General features: G+C 43.9%; 1 protein-coding gene across 1 annotated transcript; it reads right to left on the bottom strand.

Moving 5' to 3' along the window:
- Nucleotides 1–201: 201 nt before the first annotated feature.
- Nucleotides 202–1,074, bottom strand: LOC133907599 (cyclin-dependent protein kinase inhibitor SMR1-like). Its single transcript, XM_062349671.1, has one exon. It carries the CDS (start codon nt 900–902, stop codon nt 531–533), a length of 372 nt encoding a protein of 123 aa, XP_062205655.1. The 5' UTR covers nt 903–1,074; the 3' UTR covers nt 202–530.
- Between the last annotated feature and the right edge of the window lie 9,411 nt (nt 1,075–10,485).

Below are 10,485 nucleotides of genomic sequence, written 5' to 3'. Positions count from 1 at the left end.
TTAGCTTCACCATAGGGAAAAAAGGGACCAAATGGTGCCGATGCTTCATCGGTTTGAGAGGAAACAGAAGTTGTGATTGAATACGATAAGCACGAGTTGTCACCTACCAGATCGAACCTCCCGTGGCTGTCTTATACACAAGCAAAGCTGGTCGAAAACTGAAAACCAGCTTATCTAGCCAGCTTGCCACTGAGCAGAACATGCAGAGAACAGCGATTACAAATTTAAAATACATGCATGCAACTCCGATGGGGGATGCTAGTAGTACAAGTGAGCTTCTCATTGCACAGGCTGCATGGAAGCAGATTCAGACAGCTGCTGATTACACCACGAGTCCATGACACTATCACACATACACTGATACACCAAACAGCATCCAGGAACTATAGGTACCGATCTAGCTGATAGAAAACCAGCAGAAGTATGTAGAACTAGCTATAGATAGTAAAAACGCAGTACTCCTAGTTAACACCCTACCATGCACCACCTAAACTGCACCACTTGGCTTGCTGGCACCTACCACTGCTACTCTACTGGCTCTTCTTCGACTCCGGGCAGGCCACCCTCCGGCGCTTCTTGTGGGCGGGCGGCGTAGCGTGCGGGCGCCAGAAGAGGCGCTCCAACTCCTCCAGCCGCAGGCTGAACACCTCCACCTCGAACAGCCGCTTCCGGCACGGCGCGGGCGCCCGCGGCTTCCGCGGCGCCGGCGGGCACGTCCCCAGCGCCTTCACCTGGCTCTCCCCGCCCGTCGGCGTCCGGCACCGGTACTCCTCGTCCCACGCGATCGTGGAGCCTTCTTCCACTCCTGCTCCTGCTACTCCAACTCCTGCTCCTGCCCCGTGCAGGAGGAGCGGCGAGAACGCCGGCGGCGCAGGCTTGTAGAACTCCGGCGACGCAGACATGACGGATCGATTGCTTTGGCTGCGTGGTTCTTTCTTGAGAGGAGAGAGCGCTGGGGGTGTGTGAAATGGAGGAAACGAGGAAGGGAAGGGGGAGTTGCTTGGGACACTGGCTTGCTTCTTCTTCCTAGCTGCTCCGCTCTTGCTTGGGGATATGTTCTGCTTTTCGGGGGAAGGGCCCTTACCTTTGTATCCGCCCTTTTATATTGGGCGGGTGTCCTTTTGTACCAAGCGTCCTTGAATTATTTGATTATTACATTTAAGTCCTTGATAGCCACACTAAGAAATTCCGGCACATAGTGGTAGGGGGTACAAGTTTTCTATTTTTATTATTAGATCGATCTAAAACTAAAAATTAAACTAGTGATTTACTCCTACCTAATTAAATTAAAAGAAAAAATGAATTAAATGATAACCCAAAACTATCCAATGAGTACCGCCTACTTGCATTTCTAATCTCGCTATCTTCAATTATAAGGTCCTCATTGGTAACGATCTTAAACTAATTTATGTGCACTTGGTAATTTATACGGATCCAACGGCGTCCTCTCGTGCTTCCCTTCCCATCGTCGTGCCTCTCTTCAGTTGTGTCATCCTAAATGTAGAGCAAATCTACTAAACCACTCTCATATGTCATAAATACATGTTAAAATAATGTTCCTAAAGGCACAGTTAGCTTCATATGTCCTAAATATATGTTGAAATAATGTTAGCCAATGTATTAAGGCTCTGTTTATTTAGGTTTTTGTGGCTTCTACTTTTTAGAAGCCAGAAGCTAAAATAAATAATCTGTTTTTACTTGCTTGTATATATGGCTTCTGAGAAGCAAAAGTCGTCTTTACTATTATAAAAGATTAAGAAACAAGAAGTAAGTCTAGATATAATTATACTAAAAATAGATTTCTGAAAAAACCATAGTTTATAGAAGTTCAAACAAACAGTGACTAAATTACATTTGGCCTAGCTTCATCTCTAGTTTCACCTTATTTAGCCAAGGACCCATGTGTAAATACCACATCGTTGTGGACCTATACGCAAGAACGAAAATGACCATAGACTAATGGCTGGAGGTAGCCGACAAGGAGATCATAGGATACCACATCGTTGATCGTGCAAAATAATCAACGGCTCCACGCCTGGGATTCTATATTTCCATGAGCGCATGCAGTGACTCGCCCCTGTCACTCAACTCTCAATTGGATAGATAATCTCTAGCCTCCGCATCTTTTATATTTAGTAATTGTATGTTTATTTCACTAGATGATATTTTTAGAGCTGTATGGTATAAGTAAATTGAGTAAAAATAGGTTGATCGTGATTATATTTGTTAAAAAAAAAGAGTGTTTGTTTGGTTGTATCTGTTTAGACATGCTGAGTTGAGTTTTTATTTGATTGATTGAATCTAAAATTGTATGAGCGGATGTAGGTGTTAAGATTGTGATTGGTTATTTGTATAAAAATAATTTTTTGATACTGATAAGTGAGTCCGTCGAGCTAAAATGAGACGATATATTTACATCTGTCAAGTTAGGCTAAAATAATAGATACGAACAACTAAACACATTTCTCCGTTGAGTCAAGTTGATAAAAATTCGAGCAATCAAACATAACTAAACATGTTATGAGTATGTATGTGTGATAGTACATGTGTGTTTGCGTATCATACTGGACCGCGGTTTTAAAAAAACTCTGACGAGCGCGTGTGGCTCGTGTACGTGGCTGCGCCTCCGCCGCCACAGCATCGGATGCCGCCGCCCGCTTCCTCACGTTCACCTGTCGTGATGTCGACGCGTCCCTCTGCCGTCGGCGCGCGACGCAGACAACGCCCAGGGAATCCACCGCATTCTAATCCTTTTATTTTATTTTCGAAAAAAATCATGACAGTTACTCGTCGTCAGGGAGCGTTACTGGTAGTACCGGCAGTAAATTTTTGAATAACGACAATGTGTAAAAAATGAGGAAGCTTGTCGCATACGAGCGCATCTTTTTTAAAAAGAAAAAGATGGTATACGAGCGCCAGCTAACTGTAAATGGGGCTACCAAGAAAACTCAATCTGGACATGCTAAATCGCATGAGTGGGTTTATCTCTTGTTTTCAGGTAAGAGAGAGCTTTATCAATAATTCAATATAGCCATAGTAGCGTTATGTTAGTACGGTACTACTCACTAGTTCACCGGATTAAGCTCCAACTACGCAAGACCTATTTGGTTACTTATACTGCTCCCTCTTATTATAAATATATATTATTTTGAGTAAGATCTGATCAAACTTTTTAAACTTTAATCAATAATAGCTTTATAATATTTAGTTTGAAAACATAAAAATCATATATGTAGATTTGTTTTGAAAAATACTTTTATAATATTATATTTTTATTAGATATTATAACTATATTTTAATAGAAAACAATGATAAAGTTACACATAGAAAATTGTGAAAAGTCAAAAGTGATATGTATTTATAATCGGAGGGAGTACTGTTGAACGTGATCGAGTTCACCACAATTTTCTGCCACAAGTATGATGCGCGTCATGGTTTTTATAGCCGACACAACGTCTCTGACCACGACATATTTTGGCAAGAAAATAAGTCATTGGCATGTAAATCCTACCATAAGGAAAGTTTAGCATACCTAAAGTGTGTCGACCAATCAGCTCTACAATTAGTCAAACAAAGCTGAAGCATAGTAAACTATAGCTACAAACCAAACATGTCCTTTTTCGAGCTCAGCGCCACGGGTGGATTTTGGGCCTGGACAACTAGGGCCGCGGGCCAATCGTGGCTCAAAAAACCGAGTACAACTCCCTATTTTTCAAAAGCCCAAGCTGCTATTCCATTGATTGGCTCAAGTTTCACTTAGCATCTTAGCCCACGGGTCAGGCCCAGACGGCCAATGGTCAGGCCCAACTTCCCTCCGGCTCTCCCTGTCTTGATCTCAAATCGATCAGTGTCCTGGTTTGATGGTTTCCATGTCTTGCTCGCTCCATCTCTCTCGGTCCCCAACTCGCTCGCACTGCTAAACCCTAGCCAGCCTAGCCGAAGCGTCGTCACGAGGTGGGTAAGGTCCGAGAGAGGGGACACCATAGTGGTTGCCACGCTGCTCAATCCGTGCTCAACCACCACATCACACCGTCAATATGTCATCCAGCTCAGGTGCGCATGGAGGCCGCAATAGTAGAGTGCCCCGTGTAGGCCGTAGGGTGCAACCGCGTAGGGCTACAGGGCCAAGGCGCGCACTGCAGCGTCCAATCTAGGCTCTAGCAGGTAGCAGGGCTCAGTGGTGAAAGTACATCTAGCCTTTATGCGTGATTTTAGTAATTAATGACAATACTTATGGACTAATTATGTTGTTGAGAATTCTTAGTAGGATATTCCATAGGTAATGCATGGAGGAGAGATATGCATCTAGATCAATGAGCTTTAGATGATGCTCGGGTAAGTGATGACAATACCTATGGACTAACAATTATATTAAGAATTGTTATTAGGTTATTCCACAGGAGATACATAAGAAATAAAGTATAGATTCATTGAGAAATGTCATAAGTTCAAATAATTACATCAAAGTTATTGAGATCTAAGTAATGCTCATAAGAAGAACGAAAAGCTCATATAAGATTGGCGATAAGCGTTAATGCTAAGTTATTTATGGAAATCAAAAAAGTATGTAATTGTTGATAGAGTTTTATGGACTAATCCGTGTGCTTTATGCTTAAGAGTGAGTTAGGGTTAGGATCTATAAGAAGACATAAGTTGAATTAAAATCATATATGCCAAGAGTGAAGAATAATATTAGACTCTATATATGATAAAGTGAATTTACTAAATATGTCATATACAAAATAGTTTTTTATAGCAAGATGGTGAAAGGCAAGCAAGACTCGACTGTGATGGATCATTTGGTGATGAAGGGTAAGCAAATGGCTTGGCGTCAAAGGACCAAGGCAATGGTGAATAGCGAATGAAAGCTTTTGCACCAATGAACCATGTGAGGCCATAAAAAGCTATGGATAACTCGCATCAATCATATGAAAAATCAAGAAGAGATGGAGTGAAGATTATATGAAAGTTGGCAACCCTCAAGGTTGGAATAAAAGAAGCAGTATTTGGAAGTTTTCAAAGCTCAAATTATTTCAAACAAGTTTTACATTTGAATTTGAGTATAGGTATGCCGCACTATTAAGAGAGATGCAATGTAGAGCTAATTATCGTGTTTCAGTGCTCAAGAGTTTTCTAACCAATCCAAAGTGAGAGTTAGCTTAAGGAGTGTGATGCGGAAAGTGTGAAAGTATCCAAATTGAGTTTTAGAGTGTTTATAGTTTGATCCAATGTGTTTGAGGTCATGAATTCAGTTGGAATATGTAGCCCACTGAATAAGCTTTCTGTAGAGTCCAAAATCGTTGAAATTGGACTTCAGGAAAAAAAATTATCGCTGTTTTCAGATAACCAGCTGTGCTTAACTCGGACACTCCGGGCTGACCTAGATACTCTGGGTTGGCCGGAGTCTCCAGGTTTAGCTCTGAGCCAGGTGGTTTGTTAGGGCTGAAGTGTTTTATTTAGATGGTTCAGATTGACCCGAATACTCCAGGTGGCCAGGCTCCCGGTTAAGCGATATAGTGCCAACCCGGAGTCTTCGAGTTGACCCGGATACTCCGGGTTGACTTGGGTACAACGTGTCAATACAAAAAGCTGTGTAATGACTAGTTTTTTAGGTTATGTATATATACCATCTCACCCCTATTTTTTCTTGCTGCTGTAAGAGCACAAAAAGAATATCTTTAGAGCCAAAACAACTCTTTCCCATTCCATTTTAGTGTGTGATGATTTGTGAAGAAAAGTGAGTTGGGTTGAGAGATTGCAAATTTGAGTACAAGTGAGTGTATCTCCCATCTTGAGCACTCGAGTTCATCGGCAAGAAGTTCGCTAAGCATTTGTTACTCTTGAAGCTTTGAGCTCCTAGGTGGCTAGGCGTCACCAACAAGTGCTTCAATTTCACCTCCGGAAGGGAAAAAAATCAAGAGTGATCGAGCTTAGAGAGTAAAAGGGTTGAGAGAGACTCAGCTCAAGTGTGATCGAGCCCCTCAATGAAGACATAGGAACCTCTAAATGAGGTGTCTGAACTCTAAAAGCCAAAACTTATGTCTCCTCCCTTGTTTCCTTGTTCTTATGTTCTTGCTCAATATTTATATATATTAATCGATCTACTTGTTGGTGTGAAATTGATTGTAGATACTCTATGTGAAATTGATTATAGATACTCCATGGATCTATTTGAAATCATCACTTGGAACACACGATTTCATTTGGTTTGAACTAGAACTCTTTAGACACACTTTAATTTCAGTTTCAAGTTCTTTCTGTGCAGAATCGGAATATCTGAGTCAACCCAAAAACTCCGGATTCTGTACAATCTGAACCTAAAGTATCCGGGTTAATCCGGAGTATCCAAATGAATAGTGTTTTAAGGATTTTCTTTTTGAGTTTTATTGCATATCTTTTGCTATATTTGAGTAATCTTTGTCACTTTAGGATTGTAACCTCCATACTTATTTAGGTTGATTGTGCACTAGTTGAGCCTAGCATATTTAGGATTTTTCACTTATGAAAAATTCGTTAGTTTATTTTCTGCTGCAAGTTTGTGCCAACGGTAAAATGGGATGAATTATTGTAAAATCGTCTATTCACCCGCCCTCTAGATGACATCTTTGTCTTTTCAAGTGAGCATGCCGATTGGAGATGTACTGGCTCACCAAGAACACTTGGACATAAGGAATCGACGAGTGGCTCACCGTGCTCCTTGGATTTGGAACCGGACTCAAGCTCAATGTGGCCAACCATGGGGAAGATGAGTTGCTCGCTCGGGTTCAGCCACAGGAGAGAAGATAGGAGCAGACAGAGCTTCCAAGGGTGCACCTGGAGGTCCCAACTGAAGATCTAGACGAGGGAGGGGGCTCAGAGGAGGAGCCGCAACCGTGGTTGTCGTGCTTTGGCCGAGATGGAAAATGGGAGAGATGGAGTAGAGGGCAATAGAGAAGGACGGATGAGGGGGTCATCCTTGGCTGTGTGAGGACATCATGGGCGAGCTCACCGAGGGGCAAACAGAGGAGGGTTGGGGAGACTGCTTCACGGTGTCAAACGGCGCTCTGGCACGTGTAGGTGGAAATGGCCGCGTGCCCAAGTCTCTCTGAGCGAGACATAACGGGCAGAGAAACGATAGAGAGAGGAGGAAGATGGTAGGCGGGCCCCATGAACAATAGCAGCAAGGCAGTAGCAGAATGGCTTGGGCGCTTGGCTAGTGGGTAGGAACTAGGACGGTCGATGGCAGCCGGTAGGTAATTGCTTCATAATTCTCTGTTCTTTTTTTAGTTTGATTAAATTTTGTTATCGGTCCGGGTTTGGCTAGACGCGGAGCTCTGCTACTGCTTAGCGCTAAGCTCGAACCTCAAACCTGGACCCACCTACTTGAGCCCAGTTCCATCATATATCAAATGCTCGAGGTTAGTGAACAAATGGCAACCCTAACTGCATGTGCAGCTCGATGTCGCCCCTTCTCCAGCCACCTTGATTCGCATGTCTGTGAGCCGCTTTCACCTCGTGAAAAAAAACCTTGCCACGTCACTCCAGTAGTAGTAATCTGTTTCCAGATCTTGCAAGTGTTAGTTAGCCCTGGTAAGAGTACACCATGTTGGGATTTGTAACGAGTAACTTTGTTCGGGCGTTGGGTCGAGTAATTTGTAGGTCGGTAGTTAGGTCACTTCAAATGCTTCGTTTCATAAGTGATACTCCCTATGTCCAGTTTTCTTAGGTGTCTTTTGCTTGTGCAACAGTACCAAGGACCCCTCTAAAATAACTAATTTGTCCTGCAACCAAGCACTTGATTGCTTCATCTTCTTCACCTTCGTCCATGGAGTCCAGGATGACCTCCTTGTCGTCGATGGATGCTTCTTCTTTGTTTTCCTCATCCATGCAGTCCGGGACGACCTCGCCATCACTCATGAGCGCTTCTTCTTCGTCGTCCTCGTCCATAGAGTCTGGGATAACTGTGCCGTTGCTCGCGGGCACTTCATCTTCATCGCCCTTGTCCAAGGAAAGAAAATGACCACACCATCGCCGATGCACGCTTCCTCCTCACCCTCGCCCATGGAGTCTAGAACCATCACGCAGTCGCTGATGAGCTCTTCCTCTTTGTCACTCTTCTTCATAGAGTTCTCACTGAATTCGTGGTTTGTTTTGATGATGGTTCGATGGAGTCATTGCCTGCTTGTTAGCTTTATATACATTCATGCACCCGATTGAATTGCACATGGAATACGAGGGAGCTAGAGACATGCAACGACCGGAGTTAATAGGGGTATTAGTGGCCAAAATACAAATACGCCTTAACACTCATGGACAAGCTCACAAGCAAAAAAACGTCTAAAAAAAATAGACAGAGAGAGTATCTTATAGGATAGAGCATAAGAAATTAATACTATTAAGAAACAAGCTTTTAATAACTACATGTGTCTTACTAATTTCTTAAGTTGTTTCAAAATAATTTATTATCCCACGATCATCTAGTATTGCTTAAAAAGATAATTTATTTTATAAAAATTAAGCATTTTCTCTCTGCTGTTTAATTAATTACCACATATTGGGAGTGGCCTTAAACCGCCACTAGGTGGCGGCGCACTGCGCACGTCCGGACCAAGAGTGCACGTGGGGATGGATGGCGCATAGGATTCCGTTCGCGGCGCATGGGTTTCAGCGCTCGAATCCGCGGCCGACCCTTCACCGCTGCGAGACCAAGCCCCTTCCCATGTGGTTCAGACCTCAGACTCGTGCCACGCCTGCTGGTCTCCGTGAACTCATCGTTGCTCGCGCCATGCCTGCGCCCCCCCCCCCCCCCCTCAGCCCGATCGAACTCTCCGTCTCCGAGAGCGACGCATCTCCAATTTTTATTGCTCTCTCTCTCTCTCTCTCTGGGGATTGCAGATTTGCATGCGGTGCCATGGCCGTCGTGTTAGCGTCTAGGTCTTGCGTCGTGTTTGCTGCTGCTGGTTTTTTTGAGACCCTTTTGTTCAAACGAGTAGAACGCAGGCGTTAGATAACGTACGTGTAGGGGATCCTAGGAGTATTGCACATACATAGTAATAACTGGGCGCGCCAATACTATTCTCTGGTCGTTTGACGGCATGGACATGCGAAAACTTCGTCCAAGCGCACAAATGAAACTCAGCCACCGGCCCCGTCTTCGTATTACTATGTGTGAATCGTTATAGCGTACTGCTATCACAACTATAGCAGTCATAGCTGCAGTAGCAAGAACCGGGCATAGCTCATTTGGTTAGTTTTTTTATGTAAATGCTCATCCAAGTTGAGATCTGAACTTTTACATGGGTGTGTGTATTTTTTTAGATTAAGTTCGGAGATGAAGTACATCCACACATGGGTCCACACATGGGTGCATAGATTCACCATAATCTCTATTCTTATAGTACATTAGCAATCACGCATGTATTGCTCCACACACGTGAAGTTAATAATATTGTAAGGGGATCAAAAAATTTCATAGAAAAATAATAATTAAAAAACAAAAGGCTGATGATTCACCTTTATAGATTGAAGGAAATAATAGGATATTAATACTTTTTAATGTGATAGCGCTTATTAGTTACATGTTTCTAAATTGATTGGAAGTTTCTAAACAATTGAGAGAGGAGGGATGATGAACCAACTTTTATAGTGTACTATTTGATCATATAAGATATACAATAAAGATCGTTCGGATCTATTATAACTCATCTATTTTATAGTTATATAAAAATATAGATACAAATGGCTAAATGATTGAAGTTCAAGCTCCGAAAAGCCAGGTACACGAAATATTAATTCATGTAAACAATGAACCAAAAACAGAAATAAAATTATAGTCTTCAGCACTTGAAAAGAAAGAAAAATAGTTTATATTAAAAAATAAATATAATTTTTTAGGGAAAAAGAAAAGAAATACTGTAGTATCCAGAATGACAAGCACTGGGCCGTGCCGTGTGGAGTGGCCGAATTGGAAGCCTTCAATTTTATAAGCCCACGCGACCCGCAAAATCGAACGGATTCAATTGCACACGCGCTCCGCGCCGCTTGCATCCCCCACCCACTTCCATGCGGGTCCCACCTCATCCCCTACCCCTCCTTCCGCTCCCGACACCCAAACTCCCCAGCTCTTCCCGACGCATCGTCTCTCCCCAGCCCGAAGATCCCAAATCCCATCCAAACCCTAGCGCTATGCACACCACCGCCTCCGCGTCGCCCCCGCCGTGGTGCCCGCGTCTGCCTCCTCTCCGCTCCAGATTCTGCGTCTGCCCTCCCCCACTGAGGAGCGGCGGCGGCGGGGGCGAGGAGCCCACGACCACCTCATGGTTAAGTCCCAACTGGCTCACGTCGCTCTCGCGCCGCCTCGGCCGGGGAGGCGACGACTCGGGGATCCCCGTCGCGGCTGACAAGCTCGACGACGCGCGGGACCTCCTCGGCGGCGCGCTCTTCCTGCCGCTCTTCAAGTGGTTCCGCGAGGACGGGCCCGTGTACCGCCTCGCTGCGGGGCCGCGG

This window comes from Phragmites australis, chromosome 24 (assembly GCF_958298935.1).
Source record: "Phragmites australis chromosome 24, lpPhrAust1.1, whole genome shotgun sequence".
Lineage (NCBI taxonomy): Eukaryota > Viridiplantae > Streptophyta > Magnoliopsida > Poales > Poaceae > Phragmites > Phragmites australis.
The sequence above is the reverse complement of the archived record's forward strand: the minus strand, read 5'-3'. Positions and strand labels throughout refer to the sequence as shown.